Below are 18,712 nucleotides of genomic sequence, written 5' to 3' on the forward strand. Positions count from 1 at the left end.
GTAATGTTTTCGGTTCTTTAATTATAGGTATTTCTAGAAAAGCTTTTTATATGATCACTTTGGTGTGCCTAAGATTTCCAGCTTGCCTTATCAAATGTTGATAGTAGATACAAGTGCAGCTTTAATGAGGCTACAGCTTGGGAGATTAAAAAAGTTGATGATAAAAATCTGTCCTTGTATCACACAATTATTGAGTCACGATCAAAAAATGTATATGTAGAGTAAGAATTCATAGTGTTCAGAAGTCTCAGCATTTTCAACCACAAAACAGAAACAGACTGTGCACCGACCAATAAATTTCGAAGCAAGTGGCTTCAAATTTTCCCACTACAAAAGTAGTACAAACCCAGTGCATAGCCATCGATTTCCCATCTTTTGTTCCCAGATGTGAAAGGTATCATGTAATGGAGATCAGAATCCTTGGAACATGAGAATGATCAAAAGAGAGATGAGAAGGATGATAACTATCATGAGTCTATTAAGCTTATCTACTTAAATTAGAACTCTTACCGTCATCGTCTGCGATACGCGTGGAATCTACTGTGACTAGCTTTGAATAGCTGCTACCATGATGTTTTGTTCGCGGTTCAAGCTCATTTTCCAACTTTCCTCGATTCGTATAAGTTTGCTCTTTCTTAAACCTTTTCTCAAATCATTATCAAGCAATGCGTCATTTCAGTCTACCGCTTGCAGTGTTTGCCACGCTCGTTTCACCATTAATTGCTTGTGAAGGTCCTCATGCAAAGACTTGTCCTAATGATCCTGACCACTCCATCGTCGTTGATCAATCGGGTGCATACCCCGGAAGTTACAAGACCGTCAAGGAAGGTGTTGCGAATCTTTCCCAAATGAAATCAAACCTTTTTATCTACCCAGGTGAATACCTTGAGCAAGTGGTTATCCCAAGTGGGTTGACCAATGTGACTGTACAGGGGTTCACATGTGATACGACCACGTATGCATTGAACACAGTGACAATTACGCATGCGAAAGCACAACGTGATCTTCCTGCGAATGAAACTAACAATCGCAATTTCCAGACAAGTACTCTTGGTATCAAAGCCGATCAGTTCAAGATGTACAATATCAACGTTGCCAATACAGCTGGTCCGATTCGAGTGAATGGACAAGGTGTAGCTGTGTTTGCCAGTGGAAAAGATCATGGATTTTACGCCTGCAGCTTCACGGGGTACCAGGATACATTTGCTGCCAGCAACGGTCGTATTCTCATTGTTTCTTCACATATCAGCGGCACTGTTGACTTTATCTTTGGTCAAAAAGGCTTGATGTGGGCCGAGAAATGCGATATTGAGGTCCTGGGTGATGGCTGGATCACTGCTAATGGAAATAACAATTGGACTCGGGAATCGGAGTTTGTGTTTAATCGTGCAACTGTTTATGGTATTGGTCGTACCTTTCTAGGTCGTCCATGGCGACCATACTCCCGCTGTATCTGGCAAAATAGTTTTCTAGGAGAAGTGGTGGATCCACAGGGTTGGTCGAAGTGGAACGACGATTCGGTAGACAATGTTTTCTATCGAGAATTCAACAATCAAGGCCTTGGTGCTACCATGGATCAACGCGTATCGTTCAGTGGTTTATTGGGTTGTGCTATGACGATTGAACAACTCCTTGGAAACGTTGTTGGGGATTTCATTTACGACAGTCGATTCATGTAGCAGCTTTTTGACTTTTAGGATAAGCACAATCATTGATAAAAATATTTTTTTAACTTGAAAGCTACTTCTATTTCATTCAAACCTTTAGCATCTTTTCTTGACGTTTGCTCATCCTATGATCAGCAGTTGTTGATGGGGATGCATCCCACACCTCGTTCTTTGCGCCTATCGACCTCATCAAATCTTAAGAATGGCAATGTAGTAAATACTAGGAATATCTGCTTATGTTAGATTTGACCTCACTATTTGAAAAGATAGTTCCTCAGCACAAATTCATCGAAAATGTCTACATTGATTCCCAATTGCTTGCGTCAGCTCAGGAATCAGACAAGAAAGGATCAGCATAACGCGTGACAAATGAATGAAGAGCATTATCAAAAGGTACAAGCCTCAACGTTTCTATGAAAATGGCACATCTACGCGTACGTTAAGAGCCGTGAATCTCACACCTCGTAAAGGGGAAGGATTAAGACAGAAGACTTGTCTTATATAAAAAAGATGGATCGTGCTAAGACGTTACCGTTGATATTTAAGATTCCAATGTGTAGCTGTAGCTACATTCGATCTTCGATCAACTTGTACATAAGTCGATTTTGTCGTTTCTGACTAAACGTGTTAAAAATATTCCAGGTCGTTTCAAAGACATTCGACGTTTAGTAACTTAAAGTAAGATAGTGATGGATGATGTTTCCAAGAGTGAGAGTCGAAGTGTGGAGCGAGTGAAAGTTTTCTGTCGTGTAAGACCTTTACTACAACGTGAACGCGATGGATGGAGTTATGATGAATATTGCCAGCATTTGAATGAAGATAATCAACGTTTAGATCATAACGAGAGTGAACACCCTGCTACTGAACTCACTCCCGAGACTTCCGAACCAGATCTCGTAACTTTTATTACGGAAAAGGGTCGTCAATGTACTCCGTCATTGCTACCATCCGTAATCATGCAGTCAGATGATCGAAGTGTGACGTTTCAAGCTTCTAATGCAGCACATGGAGAAGTGCGATCGTTTGAATTTGATGGGACGTTTACCGAGACTTCTACGCAAGAAAAGGTCTTTGATCGTGTAGCAGCTCCAATTGTCGAAGATGTTATGGCAGGCTATAATGGTACGATCTTAGCATACGGCCAAACAGCGACTGGTAAAACACATACAATGGTAGGACCAGATGATCTTGTTCAAAACGATGAACGTGGAGTGATTCCTCGTGCACTTGAAGATATTTTCACACGTGCTGAAGCGACTCGAACGCATGCAAAGACGACAGTTGCGTTAAGTTACGTACAGATTTATTGTGAACGTCTGTTTGATTTATTAGAACCTGAGACTGTCCCAGGTTCCATTTTAATTCGAGAAGATATCGATCGTGGGGTTTACATTGATGGAGCAGCGATTGTTTCTGTGGCTACTGTTGATGAATGTTGGAAGCTATTGAAGCGTGGGAATGAACATCGTGCTGTTTCTAGTACGCATATGAATGCTCAGTCTAGTCGTAGTCATACAATTCTCATCCTTCGTATTGAACGGAAAGAATTTGCACCATCCAGTACAACTCATCCAGTCATTCGTCTCAGTCATTTATACTTAGTCGACCTTGCAGGATCTGAACGTGTGAAGAAAGCACGAGTCTTTGGACGACATCTAAATGAACTCAAAGCAATTAATTTAAGTCTCTCTGCACTCGGGAATTGTATCTCTGCACTTAGTAAACAATCTCAACAGACTCAAATGAGTTACCACGTTCCATATCGCGATAGTAAATTGACGCGCTTATTACAATCGAGTCTAGGTGGGAATGCAAAGACAGCACTTATCATCACAGTCACACCTGCACTTACTGAAGCTCTCGAGACACTCCAGACATTACAATTTGGCCATCGAGCAATGAAAGTGACTGTACGACCTCATCGATCAGCTTTGTCTGTGCTTGATTATCGAACATTATACGAAGAGATGCGACAAGCTCTAGATGAAGAACAAGAGCGTTCACAACAAGCTCAAGTTGTAGCTATTGAAGAGAAGAATCGAGCGAGAAATGCTGAAGATCAATTGACTCAAGCTCGTTCACAGATTCAAGTTTTAGAATTTGAGCTCAAAGCAGTGCGAACTGCTACAAGACATGATCGAGAATCTGTTGATCGAGACGATGATCTTGAGCAAATGCGAGTGGAAATTCAGCATCTTGTTACGCAACATGCACAGGATGTTGCTCAAGTGAATAATGCGTGTACACGACAAGTTGAAACGTATAAACGACTTGCAGATGAAGCGAGTCAGGAATGGCACGATCTTGAAGGAGAATTAGCGGGTGAAAAGACTCAAGTGCTTCATACATTACGGGAATTGAAGGAGTTCAAAATGCGTTTCTTTCAACTTGAAGAAGAGACGACGGAACGAATTGCTGAGCTTGTGCAAGAAGAACGAGATTGTAAAAAAGAACGCAATGGAGCGATGGCTACAGTGAAAATACTGGAGAAAGAGTTGGAAACATTGCGAGTTCAGGTACTTCACTTTGATTGTCTTGTTGGAGAGTTTGAATGTGCCTTGTTGATAGTAAAGTTGTATGTTGGTGCAGATAAGAGCAAGTGAGACTCAGCGTGAAAAACTGCAAGATCAACTTGATGCTGAGTTTGTACCTAAGGAAACTGTACGAAGAGTAACTTGTATGACTTGCTATCAAATCAGATCGTGTCTAACCTTATTGTTCAGCTCCAGCAAATGGAAGATCTGTACGAAGGAGCAATTTCAAAGCTTCAAACAAGAGTTGGTTGTCTTGAAAAGAAAGCACTTGATCGTAGAACAATCTCGAGTATCAAGAATAGCAATAACAACACGGGACAACAACGCTCATTGCCAGAGATCAGAAAAGCAAGCGCAGTTCCTAAAATTGGACGTATGGGCCCAGGCACGTCATCTTGTCGATTTAATGCCACGCGTACCTTGCACTGAAGTAGCAGACGCTACAAAAGCGTATATTACGTTGCATCAAAACGTGTTGCACAGACTACTCAATAGTGTCGTCGTCATCTTCGGAATCAAAGTCCTAGGAAATTCGTAATAAATGTTAAAAGCTATCAAACATCATTAAATTTGTTACTGGATACCTGATACTCATCCCATGCTTCTTCGACATACGAGAGAAACTTGATAAGCGAATCTGATGACGACGAATCCTTTTCAGTGATTTCTAAAAGTGGATAAAACGTTTCACTTGTAAATTCCACTCCTCGTGTCGCTCCTTGTCGCATCAAGTCCGTCACTTGGTCGTATTCGTGACTTTTTACAAGTTCAAGAAGCACTGGCAAGAACGTTTGTTCCATCGGACACACATCTTCACCTCTTACAATGTCTCGTAATATTTCCGTAGCTTCATCTAATCTCTTTGCATCCACTAGCGCCGTCAAGAGTCCATTGTACGCAGGTAAGTCCAACACAACAGCTTGATTCGATGCTTCATCGTATAGCTAAATGAACGGATTCAATCAGTCCGAACTCTTGAATCGAATAAAGAAATATAGAAATGAATCGCACCTCCATTGCTTGATCCAACATACGAAATCGAAGGCATGCATCCATTACATAAATTGATGCTAATTTCATATAGTCGTCTGGTTTAAGACCCGGAGATTGATACACTTCACGTAGGACTTCAAAAGCCTGAAGCGCATGTGCTCGATTCTTTTTCTGTCTAGCCAAAAGCACTGCAAGCTGTTTCAATACAGATGCATCAGGTGGTGTCTGAAGCTTTGCCAATGCACTCAGTGCTTGTGTAGGATGGCGCTGGGAGATTGAATGCTTCAAGAGTGTTAAAAAGTGGCTATCATTGACATTGGAAAGCGTGTTTTTGGACTTAAGAGGAGCAGCAGACAATGCAACAGACATCTGGAGAGATGTGGATACATGAAAATGCCGTAATGTTGATTGCAGAGGACGTCGCAGCGCAAAAGTTAACGAGGGGAGCGCGGGCATTTCGGTTGTAGGTGTTGAAAGAGGAAGCAAAAATTGCATAAGTTTATTTCATCTTATATCTGTTATTGTACAAGTTACCATATCCTGTCGAAATTAATTATATGATTAACGTTAGAATTTCAAGCTTTTTAACAAGGTAGCTCCGTCTACAATCTTCATAAGTTTTAACTTGCTCTTCTGTAATTGTTTCGTCACTGCTGATTTGCTGACCGTGTGTGTTGGATTAAACTAACAGATCGTGGGCAACCGTGACATTTGTCGCGTCTGTTAGGAATGCCCAATCCAAATGTACCGCATATAGAAAACTATTTTTGCACGCAGTCCATAGTTTGGGGGCCATTAGCGCGACGCGTGACAAGCTGTTGCTCCATATGGACGGAGCAGTGTCATGTAAAAATGAAAAAAACACTTTTTCAGAAGGAGAGGTAATCCATCTCTGCTCTATAAACCTGGACGCTTAACAAAGGCGATCACAGCGTGGAAGTCGGTTGTGTTCCCAAAGACGCCGGATTAGGATGATTACGAACGTTTCGTGCTAATATATTCTCATTGCTTGTAAGAGCCTTCCAGTCAGCGATTACGATTTTGGACCTTATACCGCCAAGTGTGTTAATCCTACGGGAACAACTAAAACAGAGTATGTCAAGCGTGTTGTATTGTCATAAGGACAAGTAAGTGAAGATTGAATGTTCTATCCCCTGCGGGGATAGAGTCTTTTACAGACTCGGATGTCACAATGACAAAAGTGCTAACAAACGCAGCTGGGTTGCTGTGTCCCCAGGTTCGCGGAAGATTGGTTTCTATGTGTCCGCATTTAACAACGTAGAGTGGATAGAGTCTTCGGCCATCACTACAACCATTGGCTTGGTACCGTGGATCTAAAAAAACTCTTCTAATTTAATGAGCTCATCAAGATATAAGTGCTTGTAAGCTTAAGTGTATATTGCAATAAATTAGAATTATCTAATTCTCACCCCGTATTCTGACAAGCATTGTCATGTTGATGATATCTTCTTGCTGACAAGTTAACGAAAGCGAACAATGACCCACACATTTGTTGATATGAGGTGGCTTCAACATAAACACCACAACAACGTTTGTTTATAAACTTAAGCATCACCATTCTTGCGTACTTTTGTAATCCCGGCCACATAGTGTTTGAGTTAAAGTACCCTCACGTCAACCAGGTTAACTCACTTGTACCGCAAATGTCGTTTTTAAAGTTAAACAGCGGTTGCTTATTGGTAAGTCTGCAAGGATCTAATTCAAAGTGGAGCAAGCTCACTGGTAGCATTGAAAAGACACTAACATTAGTCTACCTTGCCAATTTTCATTTCGATAGTTCAATACGACAACACAAGCCGCTTCCTAATGAGATTTATCTCTTCAAAAATGCTGGCACTTGTAGTTTCTGTAGCTTAGTGGCAACACTATAGCAAGTACTCATGGTGCTCTCCACTACTTTAGCTCCTGCCATGCATTTCCTGTCTTAAATGAGCTCAAAAGTCGATGTTGAAACAAAGCTTCAATCTTATAAATTCGATACTTTTGAGCAGCGCAGCATGTCTATCGCACGTCACAAAGCTATTCCAGGCTTTAAAAATCTCTGTTAGAGCATTTGTTGAACATGGTTGTAATGTGGACAATCGTAGTACTTGATCCTGGACAGCATATCATTGAGTATTCGTCTGTGGAGCTGGAGTCAAACACATCCAAAAAGCTGCGAATTTAGCAGTTGAGAAGGTGATTTTGCGAAAACTCGTCGATAATTAAGGCCGAGCTTGCAAAGGATTAAGCCCGCGATAGATTACCTTGACTGGATGGCGACATTGTTTCCGCTACTGACAAGAATGACCGTAAATCTGGTCTTGGAAATCAAACTTTATGTTGATGTGGTTTAATAAAAACAGTCAACGATCAAACGATGGAGGCTGTTTCGAAGAAATGAGACAAGAAATGGAAAAAAATATGAATACAATTCCAATCGTGGGGTCGATGCTTGTGAGGGCAATCAAGTGGCTTTGAGTCAGCTGGACAGGGCACGCACGTAGTTTTCTAACTATTTGATTGCAATTTAATGAACAGAATCTTTGCTGTCTTACCGATTACGACGCATCATCAAATTCCACGCCTTTACCAACGGAATTTACGGCAATTATTAGGAGTCTGACGTGACAAGAGGTCAGTGTTCTCTTCAACCTCCTGCAAACATATTGCGTTAAGAACAAATTGATTGTAGCTTGTGAGTAACTTTATATCCCACAGTCGTGTCAGACAATGGAAAGATACGACTGCAATTCTTTTACCTCGTCTAACCTTCAGGCTTGATTTCATCTTGATAGATTGTTTATGGTTAGTGTGTTAAACAATTCCAGCGTATACAAGTCAAGAGAATATAAACTTCTTATCAATTAAAGTGATGGCTAGTTTAGACATTTAAGTATGAGCTCAAAAGACAACGCGCTTCTTACATAAAGCTACTATCGTAAAAGAAATCTCCTTCGACATCGCCAAGAATATCTTCGACTTTTACAGCTTTGTCCAATTGACCGCTAAAAGGCACGCGTTTGTCGGTGTTAGCACCAGGGCCTTTGTTCTTGAATTCCTTAAAGTAAACATTATCTGTCGGCCCGCCATTCCACTCCGACCATCCTTCTGGATCCACAATGTCGTCCAGGTAACTATTTTGCCACACACAACGCGAATATTTCTGCCACGGACGACCTAAGAAAGCGTGGCCCTTGCCGTTCACATCTGCGCGATTGAAAACGAATTCCGACTCGACATCGTCATCTTTGTTACCATTGGCAGTGATCCAGCCATCGCCAACGACCTCAATGTTGCACTTTTCGGACCACAGCATGCCATATTGACCAAAGATAAAGTCAACAGCTCCACTGATGTGTGACCCAGCAATAAGAATACGACCATTGTTAGCAGCCAGTGTATTCTGGTATCCTGTAAAGCTGCAGCCGTAAAAGCCATGGTCATTGCCTCCTGCGAAGACCGCTACTCCTTGTCCATTCACTGGAATTCGACCAGCAGTATTGGCCACGTTAATGTTGTATAACTTGACTTGATTGGCTTTGATTCCAATTGTGCTAGTCTGAAAGTTTTGATTCTTTTCATCTTTAGATAGGTCACGTTGTGCTTTGGCTTGGGTGATTGTCACTGTGTTTTCTCGATATTTGGTCGTATCACATGTGTATCCTTGGACAGACACTCGATCCAAGTCCTTAGGAATGACGACTTGTTCACAGTACGCACCCGGGAAGATGAAGAGGTTTGATTTTTTCTCATTTAGCTGAGCAATACCCTCTTCGACCGTCTTGTAACTTCCAGGATATGCACCCGACTTATCAACAACAATCCAATGTTCATGATCAGCAGGAGATGTTCTTGCTTGAGGACCATCGCAACCAGCTAATAGAGGTGTTACAAGCGTAGCAAACACTGCGAGTGGTAGACCAAACATGCGCATAACTTGACAGCGAATGACTTAGATCGAGGAAAGTTTGAAAGTGAGATTGTACTTGTGAACATCAGAATGTTAGAAGGTATTTAGCTTTCGCAGGGTTGCTATACGGCAGAGGTTTCAATCACGGCATTCGTCGAGACGATAGCTAACATACTTTCGTAAAAAGGTCCATCCATAGATAATTCTTGACACGAAGTTGGGTCTGTATAGAATTACTCATCCATCTTTTGATCATCATCGTGTGTATATATGATCCGAAGGTCATACTACCTTGATTACAACCCTACAACTAGATGCTTTCAATATCAAATATCTTTATTTCAACGATTATGCCAACGAAGTTTCCAGCGTGGATGACAACACCATAAGATGAAAAAGTCAGTTGACATGGTTCAGGGTCTTCTTTACGTGAATGTGCGGACTGCTGCTCACTTAAAAGGGTGAGATCCAGTGTAATGAGTGTTTTCTTTGTCAATGACCGTGAACAGCTTGCCTTCACGGACACGTATTATGGTCGAACATGCGACGATTTTGTAACCAATGACCGTATGTATACAAGTGTGGATAGACAATTTAATCTCATTGAAATCTTCTTGGGATAGTCTTGTATGATCAAGACTTAGTCTTGATGATTGATTAACCAGAACCTATTACATTGTTACGTTTCAACAACATCGCTGGCCATTTCTACCCAAATGTTCGGTTAGGTCACAAATAAATTCAACCTTTTTATTACCGAGCCGAATAGGATTTTATCAACTTTGAAACATTTGTCAGTAATAAATCTGACATTAGTCAGATATTTCTTGAGTCGAAAAATTGCAATTTAAAATCTTCATTGAGCGCTATTCCTATATGTCTACGACGACAAGAAGTGATTGAATATAGTCTTTGGATGTACAATATATAAGGATATTGCTGCACTTATTTAACTGTGCTTTGAACGTCGCCAAGCGTGACATAGGGAAATTTATCTGAAGGAAGTGGAAAATAATATTGTCGCAGGCAGCCACCAGTACCGGTAAGAAGTCAGCGTAACACACACGTAGTACCGGGTAATAGTTTAGCGTAGAACACATTGCACATCTCGGTGATTGATTCTGGGATTGTTCGTAGTTGGTATCGAGTCTCTTTATGTTCCAACGTCCTGTCTACTTACTTGGATGAGCGTAGAGCTTGCCCTCGCGTGAAGGGTCTGTATGTAGCCTGGCTACCATGTAGTACTATATTTTTGAGCTCGAGATTTTTTACTATATAAACATAATACCATGACACTTGGTGTATTTAATCGTTTGATTGTCGATGATAATATACATTTACTGCTATATGCGAGAGGAACAACCTTTCTAGCTTTTTCATGCTTAGAATGGTCATGTGCATAACGAACGCAACACTATACTATGTACCTGGATCAAAAACATCACCAAACCGACTCTCGGTGAAAACCGATAGGTCATACGAGTGCAATTCATGTTCAAGGCACCTATGCTGAGAGTGAGATCGAAATCCATAGGCGCCAGACTTTGTATTCGTTTTATCATGTTGCTACGCATGTAGACTACTTTTGCATGATCCGAATTACGGTGTACGTACACGTTAAACTTTTGTCCCTCGGATCAGAGATACCAAGATTAAGTACATGATGAAGTAAATTGACGATAGATGAAGCTGATAATGTATGGGTTTTGGCTTTTCACAGGTTTATTAAGATAGATAGTAAAATGCTCGATCCGACCCCGCCACCAGGCTATTGAAGAAGTCGGATTCAGAATATATAAAGCCACGATAACAATGTTATATAATCGTTGGCGAGGACACTCAAGAGCTATAAGTTGACTTTGATGGAACAGATACCTGACCACAACGCCGCGTATTGTTTAAAAAACGCATTGTGCGACAGCGACATCGATATTCACGGGGGAGTTTGCCAACATATCCGCGTTTTGTGTATTTACAGCTGCAGGTCGAGTCTTAAGCTCTAAACAATGTTAAAAATTACTTACTACAATGGATCGCGTTGCACAGCACGAAGAAATTAATTGAAAATTAAAAACATAGGTAGCGACAATGACGAATGAGAGTCTTCAAACTCCCGAAATGTGAGCGATTACATATTCATCACCCGCTTTTCATTCTATCAGATTTAGTTTACGGCTTATTAGCAAGGACGCAAATTAATCTTATAGTTCGCAAAAGTGCATGTATCGATATATTAAGATCGTTTAGTATAACGCTTTCATCGACGACGAGTTGATGAGTGTTTTGTTTGACCTTGACATTTGCATTTGGCTTTTAAACATCCTTGCTTTCAGTCATATTCGTGACACTCGCTATAATCTCAACTAAAATACTAGCAATCCATGTTGGCGGATAATTTTGTCGAATAATGGCTGGAGGTATCCTGTTACAATCTTGCTATCACCAGCAAGATGATACATCTTATAAAACGATCTACAAAGACCATAAGTCGGTATTACGAACGCATTTTTTGGCAGACCAGAAACAAAATGGACTACAACATTTTGCTAAGATCGACAGGCAGGCAAAAGGCGCTGACTTATGCGGCGACGATTTTCGGTTTACTGCGCCCAGGACAATCTTAAAGTCATTTTGGAATGATGGTAATACTGTGATATCATAAAAAAATGAAATTATGTGTCATGTGTAACACTTGGATTCGCTGCAATCTCTTTATAAAACTTAATTTTTTATTTTTTGTAAGTTTGTAAGTCTTATTTCCTTAAATTTTATTAACTACTACTAGATTGTATGTTACTGGAGTACAACTGTGTGATTGTAGTTGCGATTTTGTGCGATTGTGAATATATGATGCGGCTCCGTATAGAGAGGTCCGTGGTACACTAGTTTAGTATGATATATTGTAACTCGAATTACTGAATATAGCTTTTAATTTTAATTACACAAGCCGTGATTTTAAAAATAGTAAGTTTCAAATAGAGTACTTTTTGCACTCGATTTCTAAATACCAATGACTCATTTCTTAAAAATACCAATAATCCATGATCGTGCGTACGCTCCGAGCTCGCTGCACTTTCGTGCAAAAATCCTCCAATGCACTGAGAGCGTCTGTATCCTCCCGATGCTTACAGGTGTGCCATCGTCCGCTGACACAAACGTGCGTGCGATGGAATTCTTCGGCGACGAAAGAATCTGAACCAGTTGTTGCTGTGTCGGAAGCGAATACCTCTGAAATTGATGTGAAGATTGACTTAAGTACCATCGGAGCGGAAAAAGCGAAGGTGCTTACTGTTGCAGACGTGTTGAACGCGCGTGAGAAGGAACTAGCTCTCAACAAAACGCTATTTGACTTTGAAGAGTGGGAAAGCATTGCTGGCACGGTAAGTCTCCAAGTAAAATCGAAATCTCAAGCTTATCGATTGAATATCACAGGAGACGGTGCACGACGCAGTACTGGCGATGGTCGGGCGCAACACTGGATCCCTTATCGTAACGGAGGCTCATGAGGGGATTGTCGGTATTATTACAGAGAGGGATATTCTAAAAAAGATCTCGCCACGCACAGTGATGACTGAGGAGAAACATGTGCGCGATGTCATGTCTTCGCATATTATGTGTATCCATCCCAGCACAACTGTCATTGAGTAAGTGCGATACGATATCTTGGTTGTGCCGAAAGGCTCACGGGCTATGTGTAGTGCATTAGCAACGATGACAAAAGAGAATATTCGACACTTGGCAGTTGTGAATGGTGACATGGCGAGCGCTGTGAAGCGAGGATCAGTGCAAGAAGAAGATATGCGCTGCGTGTTATCCATAACGGATATCGTCCGAGCGTATGCAGAGTATCAATCTACAAAACGCAAGGAAGCGACAGCAGAATCATCGACTGACATTGAAGCGGAGGTGGACAAGAAAGCGATGGTTGCTGAAGGTGCTGACTGTGCGAAAACGGAAGCATCGGTGCCAGTCGATGCAGAAGCTACGAGGCCGTTTACTCCGGTAGTTACAGCGGCGGCGCTGCTAAAGAAGAAGCACAAACGCATTCAGTTGATTCTAAATACTCGTCCGGAAGATCACGTAACGGTGGCAGCAGCAGTGGAAGAGATGGCAAAGCGCGATTTTGGGGCCGTTTTGGTCGTTGACAAGGATCAGCGAGTTCTTGGCATCTTTACGGAGCGCGACTACATTCACAAGATTCTGTTTGAAGTGAAAGATCCCGCTCAAGTGCTTGTGACGGACGTTATGTCGCCGATTACTTCGGTTCTGCAGCTTGAGGATTCACTAGAAAAGTGTTGGGATCTGGCAGCCACGTCAAATTGTCGACACTTTCCTGTCATTGGCGTCATGCGTCAAGATCGCGAGAAGGAACTTGCTGGTATCTTGTCTATCAAAGATATTGTTCGGGAGATCTCGAAAGACCATGACGCGACGCCTGGTTTTCGTCTTATGGAGTTTCTCAAGTCCAAGATGGAGCTCAAGCGAACTGAGCATAAGCATCCAGCGACTGAATTAAAGTCCGAGACAACGGAAACAAAGACTGCATCGTTGACCAATGCGGTTTCTATACAAGAACCGAAAGAAGATGCAACGCGTGCGGTTTCCTCCGACACCAAGTTGAAGAACAGAGCAGAAGAACCTATCGTAACCACTTAAGTACACTCTCATCGGAAACGAACTTAGACAAAATACAGCTTCTGATTAATGTTAAATAATACATTTGTAGGCTAATCGGTCAAACCAAAAGGCAGCGGGTCATACGCAGCCTTCTTGGTCCCAGCACGTGGAACTGACATTTTACTTTCTGCCTCATTTGCGACGTTCGAGTACGATGCCCAATTACAGTAGAGATCTTCATCCCAATTTTTTTCAGTCGGGTCCTCCACTTGCACAGTAAGTCGTCGTACACCTAGTGATGTCAGAAGTTGCTGTGTTGCACGAAGTGCTGCACGAGGTTCACCATTGGGTAGAATGTGCACACTGGCTGCATAATGACCCTCTGTGAGTATCCAAATGTGCAGATCATGGACATCGTACACAGCCTCAAGTGCTCGAATGCGCTTTTCAACAAGACGTAAATCGAGTGCGGGTGGTGCGCCTTCCATCAAGATGTGTATACTTTTCTTCAGTATATCGATGGTCGTACCAAGTACTAAGCATGAAAATACAATAGTCGTGATCGGGTCAGCCATTTGCCACGACGGGTTATACCAGATCAAACCACCCGCAAGACACACGCCAAGGCTTTGTAAAAAATCACCTAATGCGTGAATATATGCAGCTCTGACATTAATGTTTTCAAATACTGATGATGATGGCGTCAACCCTACTGACACGCTTGTCGACTCTTCGACGCAGTCAATCAATGCCATGGCCGACATTGGAGTCTGCACGATTTCAAGCTCACCCGAACTGTTCTCAACTCCAAGCTTTTTAGGTTCATCACTCTGTTCGTGATCATGACCGTGGCATTGACTGTGGCTGTGTCCGTGCCCGTGACTGTGTCCATGTCCATGGTGATGTCCATGACCCAATATTTTCATCAGAAGAAGGTTGATACCTAGTCCAAAGACTGCGACGACAAACATAGCTCTTCCATCCACAGTCTGTTCGGCGCCTGGACGCCCTTGATCAATTAGTCTCCTGACAGCTGTGAACATGAGGCCTACAGCTAGTACCCAGATCAACAACACGCTCAATAAAGCTCCAATCACCTCAGCACGATGAAAGCCAAATGGCATTTTAGCTGAAGCTGGGAATTGGCCTAAATATATGGCAAAAAGCGTCACAAGGAAACCGGCGACGTCCGAAAACAAATGGGCTGCGTCCGTCATGATGGCCAAGCTGTCGGCATAATAGCCGCCCGCAAATTGTATGCACATGAAGATAAAGGAACAAATACAAGCAAGCTGTAGTTTCTTCATGGCAGATTGCGCGTTGCTATCATCATCGTGTTTGTGTTCCGTTGCCACAAGGTGGTCGTGAGTTGCTACCTCTGACGCGTCCACCGGGATGCTCAGTCCGCACTGCTGATTTTTCTTTTGAGGTGGCGAGACTTCTTCCATGCTTGATTTACGAAAGTGACACGTGTGAAGTGATGTGAGATGAAGCCGGAATGGTAGTCTCCGATGACAAGTTGGGAGAGAGGTCGTCAATCGTACTCTGCAGATGGTATCAATTCATCATATTGTGGTTAAGTCAAAAATAGGATATTTTAGGTATTGTGATATGCTTAACGAAGGTACTCAGATTTGAAGTTGGTCGTAAAAACTACTGCGATATGAGAGCGGTATAAATAAGGGTTGAAGCCCTTGTAGGAAAATAAAGCCATTCCATACTCGCGTCACTTGCGTTTGAGTGCAGAATCCTTATTATGTTTTCTAATAAGGCAAGCTTATTTGACCCAAAAGGCTCGTTGATCACTGAGTGTGATATATGAGCGAATACACCCTTTTTTTACTTCATTGCATCGACTAACAAGATTTAAAGTATCTATTGCGGTGCGGGTACGACATATCGCTTTTCTTAGCGTATGAGTTCATTCGATGATGCCACGGAGGGTGTATTCTTTCATACTCGTAGAAGTTTCTGATGCAATGCTCCTGTTCCGACGTAATTAGCGATAATTTCCTCACTCGTGATCTGGTCAAGCCCCTTCTATTGCAGCTGACAGGGCGACTAATCCGGCGACTGATCGCTCAGTTTTGACGGGTTTTTTTAAGTCATCGGCTGTAACCTCTAAAGAAAGAGTCTTGATCGCCGCTGGTAGCATGAATCAATGGATTTCAATCGAAAGGCAAACATTGCCGATCTGGCGAGATCAAATTGGGCCACAATTATGCTTAAGATGAGTTTAGAGCCTATGATAAAAAGCGTTTTTTTCAATACACCATAGGATTTGATCTAAATGTACTTGAAAGCACCGCAGCACGCAGGTCTTTGCTATAAAACATTCAGAATAAATCTTAATTTGATGCGTCGTGTACATTCGAGAAGGTGTCGTTATTTATTGGCGTCTTGGCTTTACAAAGGCTTCAGACTTGCTCCCGGCAGCCGCATAAAGATTGCACTCGGCTAGCTTAGAGAGGCTAGGTCGAGAGCTGCGCGACATTAGCTTAGACATTGAGGGACAAGTACATGTTATGCATCGGTACTTTACTACGTGGGGTTAATTAAAAGCAGCCATCATGTGCATGCACAAGAGTTTTTGTCACTTCAATCTACATGACGGCTCGATAGTTTTACCAATGTCCCCGTCGCCAGATGCACGGATATAGTAACCGGATGTGGCATCTAGCGTATTGTCTAGTACTTTCAGCAGTCGCACGTCGTTTATAATCGCCCTACGCTTCTGAAGCTATCAGGATATTGCCAGCATCGCAAAGACCAAAAATTAATGAAAGCTTAAAACACAGGGGCTTTTTGTGCCCCTTTTACCGCTTGATAGGGAGGTACAACGGGTCGGGCTCCTCCACAAGTGCGACCGAAGAACCCCCTTGCGGGAAGATTTCGAGTCTCAGTTAGCGCAGGGTGGCCTAAAATAGAAAACTGACGCCATCGAACAACATAGGGTTTGTGGACCCAGTCTGTAAAGGAGCTACTATCATTAATTGGAGTGAGTCTCTCTAGCTTTCTTTCCTTTGCATCGTCAACATGGGCGAAACCCAAAAACCCTTATACGTAAGTGATCCATCCGAGGCTTCATGAATGTTAATCTATATAGCGTGTTTTCAAAATGTCTATATTCGGCGAGCATTCATCAAATTAAGTGCGATGTTAATTGCTTCCACCAGTCATTCAGTCGAAGCAGATTTATAGTAAAGCATACTGCGGGCCTTATCCATAATAGTCTGTTCTCCGTTTACTCTTTCCACCGAAGGCTATATGAAGCAGAACATTGGGAAACGATGCCTCCCCGATGACATATGTCGCACATCATTTTGTTGACGAATTACATATCGCTGTCAGATTCAGCATTTGAGTCGGACACCCTGTTATTATGAGGAAGGATACTTGGATTTCTCAAAGTTTCCAGCAACTTTGCTCTTTCTCTTGATCAAAGAAATAGCAACATGTCTCGCGTAGGTGGGGATATATTTTGCATCTGAGTCCGCATTGGACCCATGTATCTGTGTTCACGTGCTCCAGAACGTGTGTCGTCTTTGTCAACGAAAATGAGGGAAATGCCTTGACTGTCTGCTTACCCCTCGTCACCCGGCACACAGCGCTTATAGTTTATGCTTGATCATCGGGATGCGTTGGTCGAGCGCTGTATCTTGGAAAAGCATTCTTTAGGTTTGTGTGACCCATTCTAGCATAACATAGCTCACACTCAGCGCTGTCATTTCCACGTTACATACTTCTTCCTGCTCAAGGTCTAACATGTACGCTTTCCGATTCTTGTGCCCGATGCAATCGCTTTTTTGATCCAGATGACACACGTCAAATGTAAAAACTCTACACTCATGCTCACCCAAGTCCCTCTTTCCGCCTAAACCAGTCAGTTTTAATTGTTGCGGCTCCTTCAACGAGTAACGTGTTGCCAATCGCGATTGTTACTTTGATCCTTGTATCAAAGTCCTTGTATTCAAGCAATAGCGGGGTCATGCGGGATGTAACGCCACTATCAATAAGCCACTCTGCTGATCGTCTTTCGCCCACTGCAAATACCGCACCATCGCTGCTAACTCGTTTTCAATCGTGCAGCTCCGCTTTATGTGACCAACGTGGTCACAATCAAAAACTTTTTTTAATCCGCCGATATTGCGTGGGCACCACTTTTTCGAACGTTTCCTCTTCCACCTTTGACTCTTCCAGCATTCCACTTTTGGCAAAACGCTCCTTTCCAGTCCTCCTTTCTATGCAGCTTCTCCTTCGCATCAATCAATGTGATGCAGTTTGCATTCGATAACTTCAATTATATTTCGACGTCAGAATACTGAAAAGTATCGCGGGCTGGCGCGACTTGTCAACCCGTTATCCCATTGTCTGAAGACCCACAACTAGTTCTTCAAAAGAGTATAGTTAATCTGCCATACTTGTGCAACCTATGCTTTGAAGATGTGAAGTCATCGCGTTATTGCTACGCGATTGTGCAATTCCGAGATATTGTAGAAATCGCGTTGCGTTCCCGATGTCTCAATGGCACTCGTGGTCGGCCTTATCTTGAGATCCCAACCCTTGCGCAATGATATACAATGCCTTCGTGTCGATCAAATGCCACGTCTCTGTGATATTGCTCAAATCCTTGATGGCCATGACATGCCCCACAAGACCCTTGCTCGCCAGAGTAATCCTCGTATTGAATTCTTAGTGATAGTAATTACCATATCCCGTAGGACTTCGAAGCACCTGTTCGCCATCGTGTACTCGGTCGTCGCAGTAAAAGAAGGCTTGCGGCTGCTCAATTGTTGAATTGATGGTAAAACCCATAGTGAAAAGGAGGGGTATGGATACTGGCCACAGTGTACCCTAAGCACAGTGACCTCAAACTTTGTGCTTCGAGAGATTCAAACCCTTGATCACGATACACTCATTTAATGTTTGCTGCGTAAAACTTGTCTTGTGGTATGCACCGGGGAATAATCGCACGTCTTAAACAAATG

The 18,712-nt window shown here is 42.5% G+C and overlaps 7 protein-coding genes across 7 annotated transcripts; 3 read left to right on the forward strand and 4 right to left on the reverse strand.

Moving 5' to 3' along the window:
* Window positions 1–665: 665 nt before the first annotated feature.
* On the forward strand, window positions 666–1,679 carry PHALS_13287 (pectin methylesterase; the record flags this gene model as incomplete). Its single annotated transcript, XM_024729016.1, has 1 exon — window positions 666–1,679. One exon carries the CDS (start codon window positions 666–668, stop codon window positions 1,677–1,679), a length of 1,014 nt encoding a protein of 337 aa, XP_024579435.1.
* Window positions 1,680–2,356: 677 nt separating this feature from the next.
* PHALS_13288 (kinesin heavy chain) lies at window positions 2,357–4,630 on the forward strand (the record flags this gene model as incomplete). The annotated part of the gene is made up of 3 exons (XM_024729017.1): window positions 2,357–4,183; window positions 4,257–4,328; window positions 4,391–4,630. 3 exons carry the CDS (start codon window positions 2,357–2,359, stop codon window positions 4,628–4,630), a joined length of 2,139 nt encoding a protein of 712 aa, XP_024579436.1.
* Window positions 4,631–4,685: 55 nt separating this feature from the next.
* Window positions 4,686–5,650, reverse strand: PHALS_13289 (FOG: PPR repeat; the record flags this gene model as incomplete). Its single annotated transcript, XM_024729018.1, has 3 exons — window positions 4,686–4,724; window positions 4,786–5,145; window positions 5,213–5,650. The coding sequence occupies 3 exons, from the start codon at window positions 5,648–5,650 to the stop codon at window positions 4,686–4,688; spliced, it is 837 nt and encodes a 278-aa protein (XP_024579437.1).
* An 832-nt stretch (window positions 5,651–6,482) lies between these two features.
* On the reverse strand, window positions 6,483–6,837 carry PHALS_14683 (uncharacterized protein). The gene has a single exon (XM_024729019.2). The coding sequence runs from the start codon at window positions 6,801–6,803 to the stop codon at window positions 6,621–6,623; it is 183 nt and encodes a 60-aa protein (XP_024579438.1). The 5' UTR covers window positions 6,804–6,837; the 3' UTR covers window positions 6,483–6,620.
* Window positions 6,838–8,117: 1,280 nt separating this feature from the next.
* Window positions 8,118–9,125, reverse strand: PHALS_13290 (pectin methylesterase; the record flags this gene model as incomplete). The annotated part of the gene is made up of 1 exon (XM_024729020.1): window positions 8,118–9,125. The coding sequence occupies one exon, from the start codon at window positions 9,123–9,125 to the stop codon at window positions 8,118–8,120; it is 1,008 nt and encodes a 335-aa protein (XP_024579439.1).
* Window positions 9,126–12,148: 3,023 nt separating this feature from the next.
* PHALS_13291 (inosine-5-monophosphate dehydrogenase) lies at window positions 12,149–13,763 on the forward strand (the record flags this gene model as incomplete). The annotated part of the gene is made up of 3 exons (XM_024729021.1): window positions 12,149–12,487; window positions 12,540–12,751; window positions 12,806–13,763. 3 exons carry the CDS (start codon window positions 12,149–12,151, stop codon window positions 13,761–13,763), a joined length of 1,509 nt encoding a protein of 502 aa, XP_024579440.1.
* A 71-nt stretch (window positions 13,764–13,834) lies between these two features.
* On the reverse strand, window positions 13,835–15,172 carry PHALS_13292 (cation diffusion facilitator family; the record flags this gene model as incomplete). The annotated part of the gene is made up of 1 exon (XM_024729022.1): window positions 13,835–15,172. One exon carries the CDS (start codon window positions 15,170–15,172, stop codon window positions 13,835–13,837), a length of 1,338 nt encoding a protein of 445 aa, XP_024579441.1.
* Window positions 15,173–18,712: the final 3,540 nt, after the last annotated feature.

Source organism: Plasmopara halstedii, assembly GCF_900000015.1.
Source record: "Plasmopara halstedii genome assembly, contig: Scaffold_658, whole genome shotgun sequence".
In the NCBI taxonomy this organism is placed as follows: domain Eukaryota; phylum Oomycota; class Peronosporomycetes; order Peronosporales; family Peronosporaceae; genus Plasmopara; species Plasmopara halstedii.